At 35.7% G+C, this 25,649-nt stretch overlaps 1 protein-coding gene across 6 annotated transcripts in view; it reads left to right on the top strand.

Annotated features, from left to right (window-relative positions):
• RAPGEF2 (Rap guanine nucleotide exchange factor 2) overlaps positions 1-25,649 on the top strand; it is a 246,596-nt gene that overhangs the window by 204,424 nt on the left and 16,523 nt on the right. For all 6 annotated transcript variants that reach the window (XM_039217432.1, XM_039217428.1, XM_039217429.1 and 3 more), the window contains 10 exons: positions 5,799-5,935; positions 6,556-6,714; positions 13,990-14,142; positions 14,412-14,576; positions 17,120-17,227; positions 17,314-17,517; positions 17,617-17,725; positions 18,226-18,472; positions 23,026-23,183; positions 24,006-24,246. In XM_039217432.1, coding sequence (XP_039073363.1) covers positions 5,799-5,935; positions 6,556-6,714; positions 13,990-14,142; positions 14,412-14,576; positions 17,120-17,227; positions 17,314-17,517; positions 17,617-17,725; positions 18,226-18,472; positions 23,026-23,183; positions 24,006-24,246 — 1,681 coding nt within the window. The remainder of the gene's footprint in view (positions 1-5,798; positions 5,936-6,555; positions 6,715-13,989; positions 14,143-14,411; positions 14,577-17,119; positions 17,228-17,313; positions 17,518-17,616; positions 17,726-18,225; positions 18,473-23,025; positions 23,184-24,005; positions 24,247-25,649) is intronic.

The raw sequence follows: 25,649 nt of genomic DNA, 5'->3' as shown, positions 1-25,649 counted from the left end.
TGTGTTGTGAGGGAAACAAACATTATGAAGAAAATCTTTTACCACTTACACTATATACATATGCTAGAAATTTAAGGATGAAAAATGAACAACGTGTATTAGGTATTTAAAATATAAATTAAAATTTATAGGAATTGGTAAGTATAGATAAACATCACATGTTGGTAACCATTCATTCAGCTAATGTGATCGAGCACCTTCTATGTACTGAACATTTTTTTAAGTCCTGGCAACTCAGAAGGGAAGAAGGCAAGAAAGATCCTTGCTTTCCTTCAGTCTGAAAAATAAAGTGGGGATTAGGGAGTGATGGAGGTTGGTGAATGAACTGAATGGAGCCTATTTTAAGAAGAAATGGCTTGTAATGTCCTTTTAAAGGGCTCAGACATGAAAGAAGTGAAAAAGGGAGGCCTCCTGTGCCTGTGGCCCCCAGTAAAGAAATGTGTTCTGCGTTAACCCTTTCTGGATAATTTCTGCTGGAGTAAGGGGCTTAAGGCCTTCACAGATATTCATCCCTGACTCTAGCCCATTTCCTTCTCTACACCTGCACTCCCATTCCAAAGGTGCCGGCAGTTTGTAAGTCTCTTGAGGGTTTTGTAGCATAAATTAGAGTGGTTCTGTTTTACCCACTGAAAACATTGGGTTTCTCTTTCTGGTGTCTGATAACACATACACATTCATTTGATTTGCAGTGTCCAAAGTTGTATTACACTGTCCTATTCTCTTTGTCCTTGTCGACTTCTTTTAAAAAATGTCTTTAAAGAGAAAGTGAAATTGAAGTGTATTCAGTTTGCAGTCTTATTCCAGATTCCTTGCTCATAGGTTGTTTTTCAAAAAATAAGATTGAACATTGCTTATGAACAGTTTGATGTGGAAATTATTCTTTTGTAAGTTAATGTATCTTCCTTTTTTAATATATTTGGAATATTGAATATATTTTAGTATAGTTATAGAGGAAAATAATTATTAAAATATGTGTGGCATGGCATTCCTGGAAACTTAAGATTTACACTTCATATCTGAGAAGCTATCTTTTCCAGAATTTCTGGAAAGCAAATGCTATGCTGATTCCTTCAAAAAAAAATACAAAGTTTTCTCTCTTTTTTAAATGTGCTTGCTGATATAATCTCCAGTGAATAACATTTACTTGAATACCAATTCACTTGCAAGCAGAGATGATTCTGATGCTTGCTCTTATCAAATATATTTTTATTTAAAATAATAAACCATTATTATTATTAAAGATAAAGCCCAATGAGTGTTGTTTGGTTTATAAGAGATCTTGGAAGATCTTGTATTCTGTTTCCTCAGGACAAAACCACATGTGAACACTCTTTAGCTTTTTTGCTGTTACTCTTATTAAATCTAACTGATCCATCAGTATTTAGTTACAACAGATACCTTTCATTAAAACTACAAACTTTTAAATGATGCTCTCTGGATGCCTCTATTCCTAACCATCTTCTTCTATCCCCATGAAAAAGAAGGAATGGCATGGGGGGGGAGGGAAGAATCTAAGTTGAATCAAATGAAATTGCTAATATTTGATCATATTTTAAAAATTGCAAGAATTAAAAAATTTGCCTTTGGGTTCCCATAGATTCTTGGGTGTGTGTACCTTTGTTTCCATACTTTGAAGGAAAGGACTTGATTCATTTTTGCTCTCCAGTTTATAACTCTGTAGGTACTCAGTTATTGAATGGTTGTGAATTTAATTTCTTTTTGAGGACTTGACTTTACACCTTAAAGTAGAGAGAGACCTACTTTTCAAAGATTCCTTCCAAAGAGTTCTTTTTTTCTCCCCTTCAATATACCACCAAAAAAAAAAATCCATAATTTTTTTCAAAAATATCTTAATAGTAACCATTTTGTATACAAAATTAAACCAAAGCAAATAAGTTAATTTCTTTTTTTTTTTAATTTTTATTTTTGAGACAGAGAGAGACAGCATGAGCAGGGGAGGGGCAGAGAGAAAGGGAGACACAGAATCTGAAACAGGCTCCAGGCTCTGAGTTGTCAGCACAGAATCGGATGCAGGGCTCGAACCCACGAACCGCAAGATCATGACCTGAGCCAAAGTCGGACACTTAACCGACTGAGCCACCCAGGTGCCCCAAGATAAGTTAATTTCTATATTGATCTAGCTTGTGGTATCTGTAAGCTGGTTATCTGGCTTTTCTTTGTGTCACATTGACCAGAAAAAAAGTTTTTAAAAATGTCTTTTTTGGGGGGCACCTGGGTGACTCGGTTGGTTGAGCATCTGACTCTTGATTTTGGCTCAGGTCATGATCTGAGAGTTTGTGGGTCAAAGCCTGTGCTGTCAGTGTGGAGTCCGCTCAGGATTCTCTCTCTGCCCCTCCACCACCCCTCAAAATAAATAAACTTTAGGGGGAAAAATATCTTTTTTCATAAACATTCCTTTCCTAACAAAACTATAAGAATATTAGTATTATTCTACTAGATACTTACAAGCAACATAGAAGAAAGTAGTCCTGCTTCTCCAGTCCATGGCTTCTTCTTTCCATGTCCTAGGAACTTTTTACTCATTCCAGGCCCTGAACTCGTGGCTAACCCTAATTCCTTGAATTCTGTATGATCCCTGTGGCATTACCAGAGTTTATGTTGAGCCCCTATACCCAAATGCTTCTGTTTTATACTTATTATTTGAAGATTAGTGATAGACATTCTTTACTGATTTAATTGCTCTAATTCTCCAGTGTTATAAGTAGAATTTACAAAATCAGCAATATTATTTATTATTGAATCTCTGAGAGACTTAACTCTTAGATATCATCAGATTAAGCATTTATTTATTTTTAGTTTTTCAGCGGAGCCTTAGAGAATTATGTATATGGCTGTCATCAGATCTTTTCTGTCTTCTTTATTATTTATCCATATTATATGTGATACACAGATATTTTGTATCCTGTCGTATTTTTTTAAAATCTTAGTCATTACTCATATATCACAACTTGATTACATGACCCATTAATGGAGCAAGAAACTTCCAAAAAGCAAGATAGCAAGTATTAGTGAATATATTTTATACTTAATATACTTCATATTATTCAGTCATATATGTGGTCATAATTTGACATACTATTATGTTATATCATATTATGTTGAATTTCAAACATTTCTGACAACTTCTGGCCTCATATTTTTCTTAAGACCATGAATCTTCACTTGTCCAAGGAAATCTAATATTACTAGGGGAGGGAGGAAAGCAAAATGTGTGTTCTATAGGTAATATTTTATTACCTTATGGTAAGGGCTAGGGCAGTAATAGCCAAAGAAATCAGAGGCTTGTAATGGCAGAATTAACAGTGATACATTGGTCAGAGGACCACAGCTTATTCATTTTTTTTTGCTTCAGATCAAAGGGTCATTTGTAAAATAATGATTGTTACCTCTCATATATAATAGATAATTGCAGTGGTATTAAAAATTGGTTCATTGCTGTCCCAAGGAATAAATATATTTTATTTATATGATACAACCAATACAAACACCCACTCCTTCCAGAAATCAAAGTTTCGCTAAACAAAACTTATTCTATAAGTGATGTGCTTTGAGTCTCTTCTTCTTCTTCTTTTTTTTTTTTTTAAATGGCTGGTTGTAAAAAAAAAAAAAAAAATGCTGGTTGCAACAGTATATTGATTTCCTGGCACATCAGTCTGGGTCAGGTTGAAGAACAGTGTCTTCTTGGACCAAGTCCCTGGGTACCACCTATCAGTGTTTTTCTCCTCATTCCAAAGCCACCCTGTGTTATGAAAAGTCTTTTACAGGGGAATGACATAGGGTCTAAACAGAAGAGACATTACCCAGCCAGAGCCGAGAAAAACACTTCGTCTGACCTTCTAGAAATGTAATGTTTTCACAGAATATATCATTCTCTTCTGTGTTGTTTTGGCAGTTAACAAACTACTGTATCTCCAATAACATAAATGTGTCACTAAATCCTAACAGACAGAATGTACCTAGGGACAGTTTCATCACATGAGGACAAGAAAAATATAGCAGAATTTTTACTTAGCCAGAAGTTTGAATGATATGAATATAACAATGACCGTAATAGCAGTTCTTATTTACTGAGTATTTACTCTGTACTAAGGACTTTATTATCTCTATCTCATTTGTCACAACTGTCCAACAATGGGTAGCTATTATGTCTTCTTTCATAAATGAGAGAAACATGCCTTAAGGAAATTAATCAGCTTTCCCAAAGTAATATAACTAATAAGTATTCAAATGATGTGTGACATACACCTTGTGCTCTTTTCTCATTACCTATAACGTCCAGCAGGAGCTTTGGAGCCAGACGGTCCTGAATCATCATTGCCAGCTCCTAATTATATGGCTTCGAGCCTGTTTTCTCCCTGTGAAATGAGAAAGAAAACATGCACCTCACAGAGCCATAGTGGAGTAAGGAAAGAACTTAGTAATTAGTAAAGCTACCTTATAATAGAAAAAATTAAAAATAGAGACCACAGGACTAGTAAAGACTATGAAGTCATCCATCTTGTCAACAGCGACAGCTCTATCAAAGTTTAAGCTGATTCTCCACAGCATCACCAACAGGAAGACTGATCAAACTTTCCTATTTTTTGGCCAGTCTGCAGGATAAAAAAATAACATATCACTTTTCATTTGTATTTATGATACAGTGTTTTAAATCATATTTATTTAAATTCAAGTTAGTTAACACACTGTGTGGTGTTGGTTACAGGAGTAGAACCCAGTGATTCATCACTTACATACAACACCCAGTGCTCATCCCCACAGTTGCCCTCCTTAATGCCTATCATCCATTTAGCCCATCCCCCACCGCCACCACAACCCCCCAGCAACCCTCACTTTGTTCTCTGTATTTGAGAGCGTCTTACGGTTCTCATCCTTCTCCATTTTTATTTCTCCTTCCCTTACCCTCTGTTCCTATGTTTTATTTCTTAAGTTCCAAATATTAGTGAAATCTATGATATTCGTCTTTCTCTGACTCATTTTACTTAGCATAATAAAATTTTTAATTGATTCAGTTTTATAAATTTGTCTTAATCCATAGAAAATAATCTATTAGTGTCTAAATCCTGAAATATCTTTAGATTGAAAGTGGTTATTTCGGCTGTTTGGGGCATCCACTTGCCCAAAAGGCACTAGGATAGACCCAAAGATTTTTTTTTTTTTTGAGAATTCTCAGGCCTCTATTTTATTTCAGCTTATCATATCACCCTTTAATTAGCCTTAACAAGATCACAGCTGATTTTTCAATAGAAATTTTCCATTTGAAGTTTGTTAATTTCTTCATTCCCATTAAAATTTGAATTTCAATGTGTACATTATTCCTAAATCAATAAGTAAATGTCACCATTTCCACAGTGAAAGTTCTTCATTTACTTACAAGAAATTCAACTTTTGTATTAACAATATTTGAAGTAATTATCTTTTCCAGTGGGCAGTTTTGTAGTAGGACATTTAAAAAGAAAGAACCCTAGAGCATTCCTTTTGAATGCTTGCTTTTAAAAAAAGTTATCGTGGAGCACATGGGTGGCACAGTTGTTTAAGCGTCTGATTCTTGGTTTTGACTCAGGTCATGATCTCATGGTTTGTGAGCTTGAGCTTCACATCAGGCTCTGTGCTGACAGTGTGGAGCCTGCTTGGGATTCTCTTCTCTTCTCTTCTCTTCTCTTCTCTTCTCTTCTCTTCTCTTCTCTTCTCTTCTCTTCTCTTCTCTTCTCTCTCTCAAATAAATAAACTAGTTAAATAATTGCTGATTAATGTTTGCAATATCTTTTGCCTTTTAGAACAACTCTTAGAATTTATGCACCAATTGCCTGCTTTTGCCAATATGACTATGTCAGTCAGACGAGAACTCTGTGCTGTTATGGTGTTTGCAGTCGTGGAAAGAGCTGGGACCATAGTGCTAAATGATGGTGAAGAGGTTAGTGAACCTTTCTATCACTTACAAAGTTTCTGTTTGAGGGTCTCTCAGTACAGCAGGTGAACAAAAAACCAGTTCTTAGTTTTTCCTCTTAAGAAACAATAAGCAACAATTAGTTTGAATAACTCCAAGAATTATGGTACACTCGTTATGTCAAAATGTTCCAAATCTAGTATTTTTATTTTTTATAGTATTTCATATGATAGTGATAGAAATACGTTGATGTATTAACTTTTCAGATTTTTAGAACTTTAAGTGTTCATAATATGCCTTTTGTCAGAACAAAATGATATTCTTATTAAAGGCAGTGGTGATCATTTTTATATTGCTTACATATGTTTGGGGAACAGAAGAATTCTTTTTCCTTGTGTCGTTTTAGAGAAGAATGTCCTAATTCAAAGAGTGGAATGACATGCACTCTGCTGGGCATGCGGAAATATGTAGGTCCATGGCTGTGCTTTGCTTTATTCCTTGTTCTTTGAATTTAGTAAACTGTTAACTTCACTTGAGTTATTCCATCCTTAAAATGAAAAATCTGCTAAATCATTTGTAGAGACCATTCTAGCATTTACAGCTGCATGACCATGATTTTCTGCTTTGTCTTCATTTTTTTGAATTAGCTGGATTCCTGGTCAGTGATTCTGAATGGTTCTGTGGAAGTAACTTATCCAGATGGAAAAGCTGAAATATTATGTATGGGAAATAGTTTTGGTGTCTCTCCTACCATGGACAAAGAATACATGAAAGGAGTAATGAGAACAAAAGTGGATGACTGCCAGGTATAAAATATCATTAAAAATGTGTATTTTATGCTTAACACATATATACAGTTGGGGTAAGATATCTCTGCCTGTATAAATAGGTCATCTTTTAGAGTTATAAGTAAGATTTTAAAGTAGAATGTTATCACACTCTAGAAAATTAAAAATAAATCTTCCTTAAAGTTGTTTGGACTTGGGCCTAGCTGTCTTGGTCAGTAGAGTATAGACTCTTGATCTAAGGATCATAAGTTCAGGCCTCATGTTTGGTAGAAAGCATACTTAAAAAATAATAATAAAGTTGTTCGGACTCCACATAACTAAGTGTTCTATAAATATGTTCTTTTAAAAAAAAGTATTCTGTAAATAATGGCATTTTAAAATTTCCATTAATAATTTGATAATCTGCTTATCAGAAAATACATAAAACACCCATTATGAGAAGAAATTATAAGAAGATTAGTAAAGATGATGTGATATAGTTATGCAGTGTTTTTATTTAAATACATACAAGATAAGGAATTGATTTAAAAGTCATGAAAGTCAGCAGCGCCTGGGTAGCTCAGTCAGTTAAGCATCTGACTTCAGCTCAAATCATGATCTTGTGACTCTTGAGTTCGTGTCCCGCATTGGGCCCTGTGCTGACAACTCAGAACTTGGAGACTGCTTCGGATTCTGTCTCCCTCTCTCTCTGCCCCTCCCTCCCTCACACCCTGTCTCCCTCTCTCTCAAAAATAAATAAACATTAAAATATTAAAAAAAAATTAAAGTCATGAAAATCATAGTATGAATCAGTAGAAGGACTTCCTAGTAAAAAAGTAATTACTGATTAAAAGAAAATACTTGATAGCAAAAGAAAAATGTTAGTGTTGATAATTGTGTTAATAATCGTTATTTAAAAGCATTTATGTGTGCCTGGGTGGCTCATTCGGTTGGGTATTCAGCTTCAGCTCAGGGCATGATCTCGTGGTTTGTGGCCTGCGTTGGGCTCTCTGCTGATAGTTTGGAGGCTGGAACCTGCTTCAGATTCTGTGACTCCCTCTTTCTCTGCCCCTCTCCCATTTGCTCTTTGTCTCTTGTCTCTCAAAATGAAATAAAGACATAACAAAAATTTTTTAGTAAATAAACGTTAAAAATAAATAAAACATTAAATAAAAGACTAGAGAAAATATGGAGACTTTAATGTGAAACTTAATTATATTGTGTATAACTGAAAACCTCTGTATTACTGAGAAATAAATTTAAGATACTTGTGTTATCAAGCATATAAAATTTATGTCATCTCTTCTGAAAAAAGTCTTTGAAGAATAAAATGTTTTAGTATAAATAAACCCAAAGATTTGACTCAGACTAATTAATGTTAAGTGCTCACTGTAGTAGTCTGTAGTCTGAAATACATCGGAATATATTTTGTTTAAAAGAACATCATTGAAGTTTTATAGTGTCTGATAAATATAAAATAATACTCATTTAAATTTTCATTTTAAGCATTTTACTTAGTAAAAGAGAAAATGACCACGACTATAAAATATTATCTTTTTTTTAATGTTTATTTATTTTTGAGAGAGAGAGAGAGACAGAGTGAGCAGAGGTGGGGCAGAGAGAGGAGAGAGAGGGAGACACAGAATCCGAAGGAGGCTCCAGGCTCCGAGCTGTCAGCACAGAGCCCGATGCAGGGGTTGAACTTATGAGTCAGGAGATCATGACCTGAGCTGAGGTCGGATGCTTAACTGACTAAGCCACCTAGGTGTCCCTAAAATAAAATAAAATTATTTTACCTAGAGAGTCAAAAATAATGTTGCCAAATAATTCCTTCAGTAAGCACTCTAGAGAAAAAAATAAATAGCTATTAATTCATTGTTTTGAATAGTAATGGCAGAAGAACATTCTAAATATAGTCAACTCTCAGTTATTTGGCATAATAGAAGAAAACAAAATGGTAGTTTAATCTTGAAGTCTTTATTTGGCCTGGAAATGTGTTTGTAAAGGATATTCTAGGCGGGTTTTCAGCTCTGGAACTGTACTCCGAAATATAATAAAGCCAAACATAGTCCAAAACAAACTAGGAATTTGTTAAAGGTCTCCCTATCCTATTATCTCTTATCAGTTCCTCCCTGGAACATATTGCATTACTAGAGCATTTTAGTAGGAATCTCTGCCCTTAAAGGCCAAGTTAAAAAGTTACTTTATTTCTGAGAATTCATTGATTACATTAGTACCTCTTAATTGGCCAGCCCTTTTTATTAGAAATTTGTAATCATGGAACTGAAACGATATTAGAGGCATAGAAATGTTTCAGAATAATTGATAAAAATGCTATATGACTGAATATTACAGAGTGCTTAAGTAATATCAAATGTACCAGGTAACATTAAATATTTATTTGGGAATTATGAGAAAGGAAGAGGAGGAAGATGTCAGGGAAGAGAGTCTCCTCTCCCGGATGAGGAATTGGTGGGAAATCCAGAGTGATAGTCAGCAAGGTAGACCCAAAGGAAAGTTCTGATTGAGATACCTAGACTCCTATAACTCTTGATATGAGGTTCCCAGATATACAAAGAAGGTCAAGGGTGAGGTATCTGCCAGAGAAAAGTCTCTTCTCTCTACTGCATTCCAGTCTAAGCCACTGTAAAAGGAAGATGTTACATAGGGGGTTTCACGAATCACTCTTGCACCTGCACTGACTCATCTGCTCAGGCCTGACATCCGTTCCCTCAGTAGAACAAGATTGGAGAATGAATTTAGACTTAATGTAACGCTTGTGTTGGTGTAGTATTTTAGTGTATTCCTGTTAAAATGTCATTATCTATCAGTAAGTACAAATGTCAGATCATCCTCTTGTTGGGGGAAGTAAAGGAAACAATGAGAATCATATTTTCATTCATCCATAAAATGGCCTCCATAAGTTTATATCATTCTACCGAGCACCTTGTAGGCATTTAACAGTTATTAAATGAAATAAATAAAAATGGTGTTCTCTTTATCAAGAAGAAGCAACTTCGCCTAGGACCGACCTTAATTTTCTTATAGTCCAGTGTGTTCCAAAAGTAAACATTGAGTAATATGAAGGTTGAGCTCGTGGTAAGCCTAATCCTTGATGAGTGGATTAAATTTAACATTTATTTCTTTTTGTTTGGATCCCACGATATGCTCAAAGTTGTATTTTGCTCTGGATCCCTCCTTTGTGTGCTCCTCTTTCAGTTTTCTCCTTTCATTGTGCTCATTCCTGTGTTCACTCTGAAAGACAAAGGCAGGGCTGGTTATAGACACCTGATGGTACCAAGCAATTGGTTATGGTTCTCTGTTTCCCGTATGTGCGCTGTCTTTTCTTCTTCCCGCTTCTATCCCTCTTTTCATGTTCTTCTTTCCCACTCTTCTTTTCCTTCTCCCTTTTTTCTTCTCCACTGCCTGTGTCTTAGGCCTGCCAGTAACACATCAGACATTGCTTAGCCTTGCCCTACACCCTTCAATGGGGAACGGACACTGGGATACCTGTGTGAACAATTACGTATGAATTTCCCTTACAGACCACAAAGTGCCAGTTTAAATAGCTCTAACTTCTTAAGGTAAATCTTTTAGACTCCCCTTTTCCAGAGACCATGGGAGCTAATGACACTGAATTTAAGTAGTTTCAGAGAAAGCAGTTACATGGATAAATTGACAGTTGACAGTACTGTGTTATGGTTGACATTTAATTTTACTTCATCCTTTTATAGTCTGTTATAATTTTTCTACTAAATATCAGTTGTGATGTCATGTGCCCCAAAACCAATCCTGTAATGTGAGCTGCCTTTGTTTGGCCTTTTATAAACCAAATCTTGTTTGAATTTTTATTTTATATCAGAATGCCAAGGTCTGCATTACTTTCATATGCTTACAGCTATTTGAAAGTATAAAACCTCACCAAAACAATCATGTACATACTTCACAGTTTTTCAACTGGCTTCATCATACCAATTAAAATTATATTTTATGTATGAATTTATTATATCTATAAAGTCTTAAAGCAAAAATAAATCTGCTAATAAAAATACAGATAAATGTATTTATTCTTTCTTTCTTTTTAGATATGTATGGCCATATTAGAAATTTAGTAGGGTTTTATTTTCTTTTTGCCTAGTACTTCCGTTTGGTACAGAAGTAACAAAAATGTCTCTCAAAGAGGCTCCTAGATGGCTCAGGGGGGTAAGCATTGGTTGGACTTTGGCTCAGGTCATGACATCACGGCCTGTGGGTTCAAGCCCCCCATGAGGCTCTGTGCTGGCAAATCAGTGCCTGGAGCCTGCTTCTGACCTGTGTCTCCCTCTCTCACTGCCCCTCCTCTGCTCGTACTCTGTCTCTCTCTCTCTCAAAACAAACAACAATGAAAAAAAACAAAAAAACATTTAAAAAGTCTCTCTAGGCTTTAAGAGTTTCAAAATCAAACGTATTCTAATTTCCTTAAATCCTTAGTCAAGATTAATTTTATAGTACATTACTCTTCTAAAACAGTTTCTTTCCGTTTTTAAATATTTATTATTTATTTTTGAGAGCAAGACAGAGCGCCAAAGGGGGAGGAGCAGAGAGAGGGAAACACAGAATCTGAAGCAGGCTCCTGGCTCCATGCTGTCAGCACAGAGCTTGATGTGGGGCTTGAACCTATGAACTGTGTGATCATGACCTGAGCCCAAGTTGGACAGTTAACTGACTGAGCCACTCAGGCACCCCTGAAAGCATTTTCTTTTCTCCTTTTTACTTATGAAATGTATTTCTTTTATAGGAGAGAAATGAGAAAATGATATAATTGTGTTCTCTAAAACAGAATGTAAGAAAGATCACCTAAAATTATTTGGAGACAGAACAATTTTGGTGCCCTGTAAAAAGAAAAATAATAAAATAAAATATTTTTGAGACAAGGGACTAAGGACAACATATTTCAAAACATGTATACACCTGTGGTCAGAAATGGGTTGTGTTTTTAAATTTAAAAACTTAAGCTATTTGTACTTATAAAAGCCCATGTCTTTTGAGTTTTAACTTTTTGATTCCAATAGAAAATTAATGAGATTTTATCAACCAGCTCTGGAAGAAACAGTATTGTAATAAGCTATTTCTCAAATGTGAATCACTGCTATTTCTTTTGAAAAACTTTACTGATTGTACAGAAAGTATGGAAAATATATTAAAAAAATATTAAATGAAAGTCACTTGTAATTTGCATTATTCAGAAATAATAATTATTAACACATTGCTCAACTTAATTCCAAGATTTTGATGTGCATGAAATATTCTTTTTTTAATTAGCAAGCATGTAATTATGAGACATTGGGCAAATCAGCACACTTTTGGTACAGCTCTTTCTTCATTTGTACACTGGTGACAATAGTGGGACTTTCTTTATGGGATAATCGGGAAGGTGAATGGAAAATTGCTATAAGGCTACCACAAAATGATGATGGTGTCATATTCATGATAATTATTATTACAACATCTGGTTTTCCATCTTGTTAAAGAAATATACTATCACAAACATCAAGTCAAAACTATAAATACTCTCATGTCTCCTAATTTCTGGTTAATTTGTGTAATAAGTGTTTTAATTCATTCTTCACTTTCTCTTTAAATTACTAAGAAATGTAATTTAGTGGTTTGCCCTAAGCCCTGATTTTTTTTTTTTTTTTTTACAAATAGTTTATTGTCAAATTAGTTTCTACATAACACTCAGTGCTCATCCCCAAAGTGCCCTCCTCCATGCCCATCCCCCCTCCCCCCCACATCCATCAGTCCTCAGTTTTTGTCAGCATTCAAGAGTCTCTCATGGTTTGCCTCTCTCCCTTTCCCCCACCATTTCCGCCCTTCTTCTCCCCCTTGGTCCTCCGTCAAGTTCCTCCTAATCCTCCTATACGTGCAAACATATGGTATTTGTCCTTCTCTGCCTGACTTATTTCGCTCAGCATAACACCCTCAAGGTCCATCCATGTTGCTACACATGGCCAGATTTCATTGTTTCTCATTGCCATGTAGTATTCCATGGTATAGATAAACCACATCTTCTTGATCCATTCATCTGTTGATGGACACTTAGGCTCTTTCCATGTTTTAGCTATTGTGGAGAGTGCTGCTATGAACATTGGGGTACATGTGCTCCTATGCCTCAGCATTTCTGTATCCCTTGGGTAAATTCCTAGCAGTGCTATTGCTGGGTCATAAGGGAGTTCTATTGTTAGTTTCCTGAGGAACCTCCACACTGTTTTCCAGAGGGGCTGTACCAGTTTACATTCCCACCAACAGTGTAGGAGGGTGCCCGTTTCTCCACATCCTCGCCAGCATCTAGAGTTCTCTGATTTGCTCATTTTAGCCACTCTGACTGGCGTGAGGTGGTATCTCAGTGTGGTTTTGATTTGTATTTCCCTGATGAGGAGGGATGCTGAGCATCGTTTCATGTGTCTGTTGGCCATCTGGATGTCCTCTTTGGAGAAGTGTCTGTTCATGTCTTCTGCCCATTTCTTCACTGGGTTGTTTGTTTTTCGGGCGTGTAGTTTGGTGAGTTCCTTATAGATTCTGGATATTAACCCTTTATCTGATATGTCATTTGAAACTATCTTTTCCCATTCCGTTGGTTGCCTGTTAATTTTCTGGGTTGTTTCCTTGGCTGTGCAGAAGCTTAAGCCCTGATATTTTTTATATTTGGAGTCACAGAGGAGTAATGGCTTGCTGTGCATATTATTCTTATTTTTTTGTTTAAGACCAAGGATTGCCCTTTAATACTAGTTACAAGGAATATGATTTGAGTTTCACAAGTAGGTGGCTTGTTTTGTGGAACTTTTTGAACAACTTTCTAAGCTGATTTCTTCTTATCAATATAATTAGCAAATGTATAATATATATTCCATGGGTATCTTTGAATTTTGATCTTTTTTTCATCTTTATTTTAAAATTGTTGCTTTTAAAATCTTTTCTAACTGGTAAACCTACTAAATGGTAATTATGTTTTTATATTTATCCTCCTAAGATCCCACTGTCAAAGAAGAGGTATGAAAAAGAACTCTGAATTTTACCTTCTGATTTTTAAAATGGTTAGGATTTTTGATATAAACTACATATAAATATGCTAAAAATGAAACTTGATTTGACCAAGGAAGAAGTACATTAAAAAGTAGAGAAATCTGATTAAGGTTCATTACTGCATTCATTTAGAGAGTATGGGAAAGACATGGAAAAATGTCAGTGTTAAATAATTAAAACACTGAATTATTAGTACTGCTAGATCTCTTGGAAGCACTTTATCATTAACATGTGACTTACATTTTGTTCCAGTTTGTCTGCATAGCCCAGCAAGATTACTGCCGTATTCTCAACCAAGTAGAAAAGAACATGCAAAAAGTTGAGGAGGAAGGAGAAATTGTTATGGTAAAGGAACACCGAGAACTTGATAGAACCGGAACAAGAAAGGGACACATCGTCATCAAGGTAAGACAAACTTGCCTCCATCTTGTAGGAAGGATTTTTTTGGGGAGTGTCAGTTAGTTATGAGAACTTAAGATCCTTCTCCCCATTTTTACATATAATTCCTCTGAAAAGTTCCTAGCTGTTAAAAAGCTCTTTATACTTCTTGATGAACAGCAGTTTAATAAATTATTATATATATTACTACCCAGTTCATCTTAGTTGAAAATTTGGAATTATTATGTCATAGAGATGTTACTTATGCGAGAGAGTGATTAAACCTTTTGTTACAGGGCACCTCAGAAAGATTAACGATGCATTTGGTGGAAGAGCATTCGGTAGTGGATCCAACATTCATAGAAGACTTCCTGTTGACCTACAGGACTTTTCTTTCTAGCCCAATGGAAGTGGGCAAAAAGTTATTGGAGTGGTTTAATGACCCGAGCCTCAGGGATAAGGTTGGAAAATGTATTCTCATTTGGCTTTTAAATGTGAAATATTCAGATATAAATTTAAAGATACTTTAGTATATATACATATTTGTCATACCAGTTATGTTCCAATTAGTTTTTAATGTTTATTTTGAGAGAGATTGAGAGAGTATGTGTGAGGGAGGGGGGCAGAAAGAGAATAAGAGAGAGAGAATGAGAGAGAGAATCCCAACCAGGCTCCATGCTCAGCTCAGTGCCCGATGTGGGGCTTGACCTCACGCTTGCGAGATCATAACCTGAGTGAATATCAGAAGTCAGATACTTAACTGACTGAGCCACCCAGGCACCCCTTAGATTATTTTAATGGAAAAAGAGAATGCACTTTTTAAGCAAAAAAAAAAAAAAGTGATACAGCCGAGCTCCATCAGAATCAGCATTCTCTTTGGGGCAAACGATCAGTGTATTCCAGACGAAAGTTGCAATTTTTAAATTAGCACCAGGGCAGCATCTTATTGTAAGTGTAGCTGGTCAGTAGACGCAGTAATGTAATTCTAAACAGGTTTCTTTAGCAGCTCTGGAGCTCTCTGTCAAGGGCAGATTGGATGATAAACTACACACTCTTATGAGTTGTAAGAGTTAACCATAACCTCTACTCATTTCTCCTTTCCGTGTGACGATCTGATTTACATAAGGCAGACATGGGAAGGCAGGTAGGAAAGTCCAGAACAGGAGACCAACAGTGAAAAGCCCCCAGGCTCTACTGCTGGCCCTGCCCCTAACTAGCTCTGTGGTCTTTGAGAAATCATTTGGACCGCAGTGCTTTTCATTTCATATTCTGAGAGTCACAAGCCCAGGCTTGTTTAGCCAGGCTCTCCAGCCATCAAAACGTGGTTTAAGTATTGTCTTTGCCATGTACCTTAGGTGTCATCTGACCCTCCTACGGTCACTGATTTACTTGTAAAATGAATAATCAACATCTTTTGGGGGTTATTGTGAACATGAATAATTGAAGTGAAGTTCTTTATGTAGTACCTGGCTCAATGCACTTAATACATCTTAATACATCATACATTTTAAAGATTGTTCGTTGGTGGTGGTAGTTCGTAGTATTCAACTTATGATTTATGAATCTCAGTTTTCTCTTTTTCTTTTAATGTTTATTTTTGAGAGAGCAAGTGAGCAAGCAGGGGAGAGGCAGAGAGAGAGGCAGACAGGATCTGAGGTGATCTTTGCAGTGACAGCAGAGTCCAACGTGGGGCTCAAACTCATGAACCGTGAGATCATGACCTGAGCCGGAGTAGGATGCTTAACCGACTGAGCCACCTCAGTGCCCCTGAATCTCAGTTTTCTAACCGGTAATAGGCTACTAAGACTTTTAAGTTGGCCTCTCAGCTGTAGAATTTTAATTTTATGAAAAAGGTATTAGATATAGTTTCAAGGGAGATGTGATCCAGTTTCCAAAATTTGAAAATTGGACAATAGCGATAGTAAATGACCAAAAGATAATATAAATATCAAGGCTTAACTCCTGAGTGTATATTAACTATAGTTAAAAATTAACTGTATACTGTCACCTTTGTTTCTCTACGGCTAGAATACTGTGGTTAATTTTCTCACTTTGATTAAAAGGTGAGATGGTTTGATTAGAGGTTAAGATGTTTGAAAAAAAAATCTGTGGAAAATTTATGTTATTGAAAATTTAGAAAATGAAAGTCTTAAATAAAACAAGTACTTTTATATTTAAAGTCACAGTTACACTCACTTCATTTAGTAAGATTTTGTTGAGAATTCACTTTATGCTAGGCTTTGTAATAAGTCTTAAGGATGTCCTGAGAACATAATGGATAAAGTTGTCCACATGGAGCTTATAGTCTAATGAATGTCACACCCCTCTTGCTGGGTATAGCATGAATATTCTGTAACTCTGTGGGTGTGTGTGTGTATGTATGTATGTGTGTGCATGTGTGGGTCTGTATAAAGGAGGTGTAGGGCTATGTGGAAACACGTGTGCAGTGTAAGAAAAGGCTACTCATTTTTCCTGAAGAATTGTCGATGTTAAAAGCCTCCTGAATCTAAATGTTGGCAAGTAAGATGTAATTCCCAATTAAGTCCCAGCTAGCTCCTTACTTTTATAACTTGTTACCTTATAGATCTTTCTAGGCTTAATACTATTCATTCCTTTTGTCTCTTCTGCCCTCTGCTGTTATTTTTTAGTTTCTGTCTTCTTTTGTCTTGTGTTACATTATTTTGGTGTTATTATAGCTTTGTTTTTATTGTGACCTGTTTCAAATATATTTTGAGAGTAAACAAGATAGAAGTTTATTATGTTTCACAGATTCAATATCATTCTTAGCAAAAAAAAAACAAAAGTATATATTCATAATCTTAAATACATTTTTTCAGAAGGTCATTATCTTACGAATAATCCTTGCTGTGAGAGTTTGTTGTTAGTTTATTTTCTTGTCCATTGTTATTAAGTAAATTTTTCGGTATCTTTTTTGAAATGACTTTAATTGCAGATTTTTAGCACTAAAAAGAAGAAAACCTGTTAAAAACAATTGATTTTTCAGGTTACACGGGTAGTATTATTATGGGTGAATAATCACTTCAATGACTTTGAAGGAGATCCTGCGATGACTCGATTTCTAGAAGAATTTGAAAATAACCTGGAAAGAGAGGTAATATTTTTATGGAAAAAAGCCATCAATTTTAAGTTCATTTAACTCAGCCTATTTTTGAAACCACTCTTTCTGAACTTTTATAGAAAATGGGCGGACATCTAAGGCTGTTAAATATTGCATGTGCAGCTAAAGCAAAAAGAAGATTGATGACGTTAACAAAACCATCCCGAGAAGCTCCTTTGCCTTTTATCTTACTTGGTGGCTCAGAGAAGGGATTTGGAATCTTTGTTGACAGTGTAGATTCAGGTAGCAAAGCAACTGAAGCAGGCTTGAAACGAGGGGATCAGGTATGATATTTCTAAATCCAAACCCGAAGAGTCATTATTGGTGCCTTTTTTCTTCAATCAGTTGGGATACTGAAATGAATTTCATAATTTTATTTTTAGATATTAGAAGTAAATGGTCAAAACTTTGAAAATATTCAGCTGTCAAAAGCCATGGAAATTCTCAGAAATAACACACACTTATCAATCACTGTGAAAACCAATTTATTTGGTAAGTATATTTGCATACTTCCGTTTTTCTCCTTTGGGTCTTAATCATGAAAAGAAATTTTTCTTTAAGACATTTAGGTCTTAATCATGAAAAAAGTCATTTTTATAATAATATTTCAAATATAAGAATCAAAATATTTACAGTAAAATGCATAGATACAGATATTAATTATGTAAGTATGTAAGTAGTTCTAAAAATCTAGCTTGAGGACCATAAAAATTATTTTTATTGATAAATGTTTTAAATAGCTATTATGTTTAAATACCTAAAGATCTAAAGATGTACTACTATATTTTAACTTAGTCTGAATGAACGTGATAGAGCAATATAACAAAGCAGATTCTTGGGGTCATGCATTCATTGGGGTAGTATTTTTCCATGGGATTACAGTTTTGATAGTTGAAGTATACACTTCTCACCTGTTCCCAAGTCCTCCAGTTTCCTTTGAATTGTTTGGATTTCTTATAATCGTTGTTTTGTGGTGTTTATTTCTATTTTAGTATTTAAAGAACTGCTAACAAGATTATCAGAAGAGAAAAGAAATGGTGCCCCTCACCTTCCTAAAATTGGAGATATCAAGAAGGCCAGCCGCTACTCCATTCCAGATCTCGCTGTAGATGTAGAACAGGTGATAGGACTTGAAAAAGTCAATAAAAAAAGTAAAGCTAATACTGTTGGAGGAAGAAACAAGCTAAAAAAGATACTAGATAAGACTCGGATCAGTATCTTGCCACAGAAACCATACAAGTAAGTGTATGAATTTTCTCTGCATTATTAAAATAATATTGTGTTAAAATGGTATGCAGAGGTAGTGATAATGTGTGCCCATGTTCACAGCTTTTATGGCTGAGTTATCTTAGAAGCAATATTAGTAATGATTTCAATCTTGTATGTTTGCCACTTACTTGCCCAACCCAAGCTTCATTAGAAATAGTTTAGCATGTCCTCACTTGAACCTTTTTTTTTTTTTTTTTTTTTTAAATCTGGACTTAAAAAAAATAAGCACGTGTGTTTGCTCCTGTTTCACCCATGGTCGGAGTTGTTTTTGCTGAATTTCATTGTTTCTGGATATCTGGTCTACCGTCACTATCTGCCCTTTGTCAGCCAAATCATTTCTTCTTTTGGTTGCTACTATTCATCCTTGCCATTCTCTTTGTTCTTTGTTTTCATTTATTTAACTGTTTCTCGGATATCACCAACCAAGCACAGAACTCTTTTCCTTCCTCCTAGTGGGCTCTATAGTCAGAATGTCAGGTGTATTACTGAATCTCTTCTTGGCTGCTTATTTATTCCAGGAGCCCAGACTAGACAAGGTAGTAGGTGCCATGCTTTTTTAATCTTGTTTGTTTGCCAGTTTGCTTGGTTATTTCTTCATTTTAGCTCTTTCTTAGTCTAGAGATCTTTTGTAAAATTCAATTACCATTAGCCAAAGTTTTTTTTTTAATGTTAAATTACGTGGATGCACCAAATGCATTTATTACATAGTCCCCAAGCTACAATGATAGAGAAGTTCCAAAACATGTAGGATATTTTCTTTCTTTGATAATTGAATGGGTCTTCTAGAGGAACAGTAGATATTCAGAACTACATGAAACATTTCTTAAATTCCATTTCAGATAAAATTTTTATCCACAGATTAGAGAGATATGGTCCAAAATATAGTATTGGTGGGAGAGTCAAACCTGTGTTGTCCCCACTGAATAGAATGAATATTATATCATTATAATGATATAATGACTTACAACCAAGTCCTAAGGATAAGCAATGAGTACAATGGCTTATTTATAGACTTGAGAGCATGTTTATATTGAGTAAGTTTCTAATAAACGATGGATTAGGCCTGTGAGCATTATAGAAAATAGAAATTGATTTTTAAAATGAGCATTCTTGGGGCGCCTGGGTGGCTTAGCCGGTTAAGCGTCCGACTTTCACTTAGGTCATGATCTCGCGGTTCGTGGGTTCAAGCCCCGCGTCGGGCTCTGTGCTGACTGCCAGCTCAGAGCCTGGAGCCTGTCTCAGAGTCTGTCACTCCCTCTCTCTCTGACCCTCCCCTGCTCACACTGTCTCTCTCTCTCTCTCTCCTAGAAATAAATAAAACATTAAAAAAAAGAATTTTTTTTTAAATAAAATAAAATAAAATGAGCATTCTTGATAAAAAATTTAATTTAAAATGGGCAGAAACAATTACTTAAATGTAGAATTATGAGTAGCACAATAACAACAACAAATCCTATAGTCATATTGACCATGAGCTAAGTATGAACCTTAAAAAATAGTCAAACCGAAGTCAGTATGACCCTGGAAAGTATTACTAGAAATATGACATGTAAGTACTGGGATATAAGCCATCCACACTACAAGACATTAGCAAGGAACACAGTATGAAAATACTATGTATAATTTTGTTTTATGTGTATTTAAAAATATATTCAAAAGCTAGAGAAGAGAAAAGAAGATAATAAGATGTGTTGATTTTTAAACACTGAGGGAACGTCTTAAATTTGTATTTAAGAAAATGTATGCTGGGCTTCCAACTTAGTTTTGTCTCAGGTCATGATCTCACAGTTTTGTGAGTTCGAGTCCCGACTTAAGCTGGAGTCATGCCTCATTGGGATTCTCTCTCTCTCTCTCTCTCTCTCTCTCTCTCTCTCTCTCTGCTTCTCTCCCACCAGCACTGACTCTGTCTGTCTTAAAATAAACTTAAATGGAAAGATATATCTCATTTAAGTATTTTATTGTGAAAATTATTTGAAATAATTCATGTATGTAATGCAACTGAAATTTAAAAAACTATATTTAAAAGCGGGCTGGGGGTGCATCAGTCCATTAAGTGTCCGACTTCAGCTCAGGTCATGATCTCACAGGTCACAAGTTCAAGCCCCACATCGGGCTCTGTGCTGACAGCCCAGAGCTTGGAGCCTGCTTGGGATTCTGTGTCTCTGTCTTTCTCTGCCCCTCCCCCACTCATGCTCGCGCTCTCTCTCTCTCTCTCTCAAAAATAAACATTAAAAAAAAATTTTTTTTTAAAAGCAGGTTCAGTAAACTGTAGGATCTATTATATGGTATGATAGACTTAATACTAGTTACTACTAAGATTTTACTCTCTTAGAAATCAGCATGTGTTTACAATGTTTTTTTTTTTTAACAATGTCATTAAACTAGTCAATCAGACAGATCTAGACACACTGTGTCCCTCCCTCCCCACCCCCCAGCACTGTCAGTATTACAGAAGTTAAGATGCTGGATGATGGCAAACTGGCAACTGGCAAGGATAGGCATGGGAGAGTGATGTGAACAGAGGGAAGAAAAGGGTGAGTCAAGAGGATTATAGGATTCAGATCTGGTTGTCAGGGAAGTAGAGAAAGAGTGATGAATTCTGAGAAAAGAGGAAGTAGGGCAATAAACTATAAAATCAACAAGGCTAGCCAGTTTCAATACCATGAGAAGAGTTACAGAGGTCAGACAGTAGACAACGATCAGAGAGGGACATTTCTGAATGAAGTTTTGAATGTAAAGGAGTTTCAATCCAAGAGAGTATCCTCATGTCTGTGGATAACAGATACATAGGCAAGAGTTATTAGATCTTCATTTTAGATGTTAAAATGTTACTGAGAAACATTTTTTAAGAAGGTTGCTCTAGCGGTTTTAGCCATTTGTGGCCATAGTGATCCAGTTGGCTCTATATCTTTGGCCCGAGCCCATAATAGTTGTCTTATGTCATGGATTACTTTTGATACTTTTGGCCGTAAAGATAGTTTGTGTGGTTGAGAAATAAAATTTTACCAATGTGAAGGTTTTAATGTTTCACAGAACATTAATACTTGTCATCTTTATGTGTGTCCTATATGTGTTTAAATGGAAATTGGATTTTGTCATGGACTTACCTATGAATTTGGAAGAATTCACATTAAAATCGTCTTTAATTTTTGTGTTGACTTTAAAAGAAAAATCTTGTAAAAAAAAAAAAAAGAAAAATCTTGTCCTTATTTAACTTTATAATTCCCACTTCAAAGTAAAGAATGCTACGGTATACTTTTTAAATTATCACAGCCGTTAAAGATAGTACATATTATAATTAAGTTCTAATGTCTGAAAACCTAACTAATGTTAAATGTCTTAATTTTATTTATAACACCTTGGATGCCCAACCTTAATATAGTTTTCTTTCTCTTCGTTTTTAAGGTATTTCTGGAAATTAGAACTATAACCATTTGCTGATGATCTGGATATTTTATGTGTATCCATGCTTATTATTTTAATTTTAATGTCATTTTTGGAAATAGTTCACCCTTCAAATCTAGAAGCTTTTAAATATTATTAAATCATCTTTTAAGAATTGTCCACAGTAACAACATTTTATACACGGAAATGAGTTTGTAGCTATCAGCAATAAGGAACATTTCTCTGGAATTTAAATGTGTAACTAGAAATTTTGAGTAGAGAATTAAAAATAAAAGTGAGTCATTGGATTTCCATTGCCTCTTCTTTGATGCTAAGAAATATCACCATGCACCTCTGCTTTTTAATGCTTTGTACAATTAAACAATCTCTGTATCAGGGTTTCTTTACATTTGACTCCATAGTGATCTCATTTATTTCTCTAAAACACTGGAGAATGAAATAGGACAGTTTGGACTTTTTTCTCTATTTTACTCAGTTTTTTTAGTTCTTAAAGATCAGATTATAAAATAATTTATCATTCTGATGTATAAGTCACCAGTTGAGTGAGACTAAATGCACTCTTTAAACAAAATTTTTTTTTAATGTTTATTATTTTTGAGAGAGAGAACGCAAGCAAGGGAAGGGCAGAGAGAGAGGGAGGCACAAATCCAAAGCAGGCTCCAGGCTCTGAGCTATCAGCACAGAGCCCAATGTGGGGCTCGAGCCCACAAACCATGAGATCATGACCTGAGCTGAAGTCAGATGCTCAATGACTGAGCCACCCAGGTGCCCCTCAATGCACTCTGTTTAATGTGCTTATTCTTAAATCTATTGCCAGGAATCACTAGAGCTGATCTTTTCTTGAAAATACTGATAGACTGCTAATACACTTTGTCTACTGGAAGAGACATAGGTTTTAGGATAACATATGCTTAAGAAATAGCAAAATAAGTTGAGTTAGATACACTTAAGCAGTCATTGCTATTGAATTTTCAACCAAATTTATTAATGGTACTTTAAAATGAGCTGTAAGTCTTATAAAAATATGGTTTATTTATGGTCTGTGTCTATTACATATTGGTGAGTTATAACCTTTTTACTTGCATATCATTTACTTTCTGATTTTTCTCTTTGTTCAGTGATATTGGAATTGGTCAGTCTCAAGATGACAGCATAGTAGGATTACGGCAGACCAAGCACATCCCAACCGCACTGCCTGTCAGTGGAACCTTATCGTCCAGTAATCCTGATTTATTGCAGTCACACCATCGCATTTTAGACTTCAGTACTACTCCTGGTGAGCACCGCCTGTGCTGCCTTCATTTTCCTGTCGGAATCTGCTTTCTTCTCACATACGGGAATGCTGGGTGTTCTTGGGGGCTGGATGGATTGTGTCAAATGCTCCAATTTCAAACTACCGGAATCCATTCTCTCTTATTCTTCAGACTAATTTGATATGATTCTGGGCAAATTAATCTCTCTGAACTTGTTTTCTCTTTCATAAAATGAAGATAACACATACCATGCCGGTTATTACTAGGTCATGTTAAATAAATAGAGTAAGAGGAATATATTAGGTTAGCTTAATGGGATTTTCAATATAATAAAGACGAACTTTAGATTTAAATTCTTCCTTTTTTGCTACCAGCCTGAGAATCTTATGTGCTACTGTTGTGTACTGATGATGTTCTCATTTGTCTGTGGATCCTTCAGGTGTCAATAGGGAAAACTATGTTCATGCAGCAAATCAGTATGTTGACTTATAGAATCTTTGAAGAAGGATTGTAAGGGTGCCTGGGTGGTTCAGTTGGTTAAGTGACTTCGGCTCAGGTCATGATCTCACAGTTCATGGGTTTGAGCCCCGCATCGGGCTCTGTGCTGACAACTAGCTCAGAGCCTGGAGCCTGCTTCAGATTCTGTTATCTCCCTCTCTCTCTGACCATCCCTCTGCTCATGCTGTCTCTCTCTCTCAGAAATAAATTTAGAAAAAGAAGGACCGTAATGAGAGATGAAAGTTTAGCATTTATCTTTTCTGGGGTGTTTTCCAGATTACTTCACTTAATTGTATTACCATATGCTAAAATCCTGTCTACTTACATGTGGTTTTTCTTTTCTCTAGACTTGCCAGATCAAGTGCTAAGGGTTTTTAAAGCTGATCAGCAAAGCCGATACATCATGATCAGTAAGGACACCACAGCGAAGGAAGTAGTCATTCAGGCCATCAGGGAGTTTGCTGTGACTGCCACCCCAGATCAATATTCGCTGTGTGAGGTCTCTGTCACACCTGAGGGTGTAATCAAACAAAGAAGACTCCCCGATCAGCTTTCCAAACTTGCTGATAGAATTCAACTAAGTGGAAGGTATATGATAGATCTATCCTGTTGGATTTCTTTAACCCCTATTCAAACCCACACCAAAGTCTAGGAGATGAGCACTTTCAAAGGGTTTTTAAAATGAGTAAGTACTATTGCAAATGAGCAAGAAGTCTTATCCCGTTCTCCAAGAATTGGTGAATCAAAGTAAATGTACCCAGTAGACTGCTGACCCTCACAAGGGCCTCCTAAGACCCTTTTGAAAAGCAGGGCGCTGTGACCTGCATATTGTTATTGGTCGTTGGGGCACACACAGGCAGTCACATCTTACACTGGCTGTAGGACACCGGGCTGGCAGAGTGGTAGAGAGTGCCTGAGGCAAAGGCACAGCGCTAACACTGATACTCTTTCCTCGAGGTGTACATTCACAAACACGTTTTTAAGTCATATTCTGGTGTCCATTACTCCTGCCTACCCAACCTTTCTAGGAGCTTCATTTATTTAGATGGAGATATCTATGGCCATGTGACTGCCTAATGCTGCCCGTTATCATGTGCTACACTGTGAAAAATACCTTGCTCTAGAACCAGACGTTTAGACGCTTCAGAGCTTGGTCTTTGCCGCTTAACTACTTCTATCACATATGACTTGCAAGGTAACATTGTACCTGATTTTGTCAGTCTCCTGAATTTCCCTGGATATATGTAATGTGTGTCCTCAAACCACAAATTAGTGAAAGTTGGAAAAGCAGTTACTTTGATTCTCATTTAATGACTAGATTGTGCACTCACTGAATAGTTTCATAAATCACTTTTTTTTCTTGTTGGAGTGTTTTTTTGTACTTGACTTTTCCATAGTATATCCAAACCTGATTTAATTCATTCAGAACTTCATTTTTCTTGCTATCAACTACAACTTTCATACTCTTCTTCACTTTCACTATGTTTCCAACCCTGACACTAGCAGTTAGTGTTGTTTTAGGAGATCAGTTTTCCTCATTATCATTTGAAGGCACATTGATATTTCTGTAACCATGATGGAGTTCTACAAATCTCCATTGAAGTGTAGATTCATGGCTCACATTCAAGAAAATTATAGATGAATACATGTCATTGACTTCATGAGTAATCAAAACTGGGAACATTCAATCTGTGAGTGTGAATACCTCAAGGTATGTGTTCTCCGTCATGGTTATTCTGGTGAAAGATGCAAAAGGCCAGTTTGGCAGGATTCCCACTGTGCTCATTCTGCTTCTGTCTTTATGGAATTTGGCTTAGGAAAAGATCTGTCTACAAAACAACAGCAACAACAAAAACCCACAAACATCTGGATTCTATTTTCAACAAGTTGTTTACAAAGACAAAGATTATTAATGAAATCTCGTCTCTGTCATTGATATTAACTACTTATTAATATTTTGGAGCCTTTGTTTCCTCATCTGACAAGAATAA

The sequence above is a fragment of the Hyaena hyaena genome, unplaced genomic scaffold (genome assembly GCF_003009895.1).
Source record: "Hyaena hyaena isolate Hyena2069 unplaced genomic scaffold, ASM300989v1 scaffold_689, whole genome shotgun sequence".
Lineage (NCBI taxonomy): Eukaryota > Metazoa > Chordata > Mammalia > Carnivora > Hyaenidae > Hyaena > Hyaena hyaena.
Note: the sequence above shows the minus strand (reverse complement) of the source record. Positions and strands in the feature narration are given on the sequence as shown.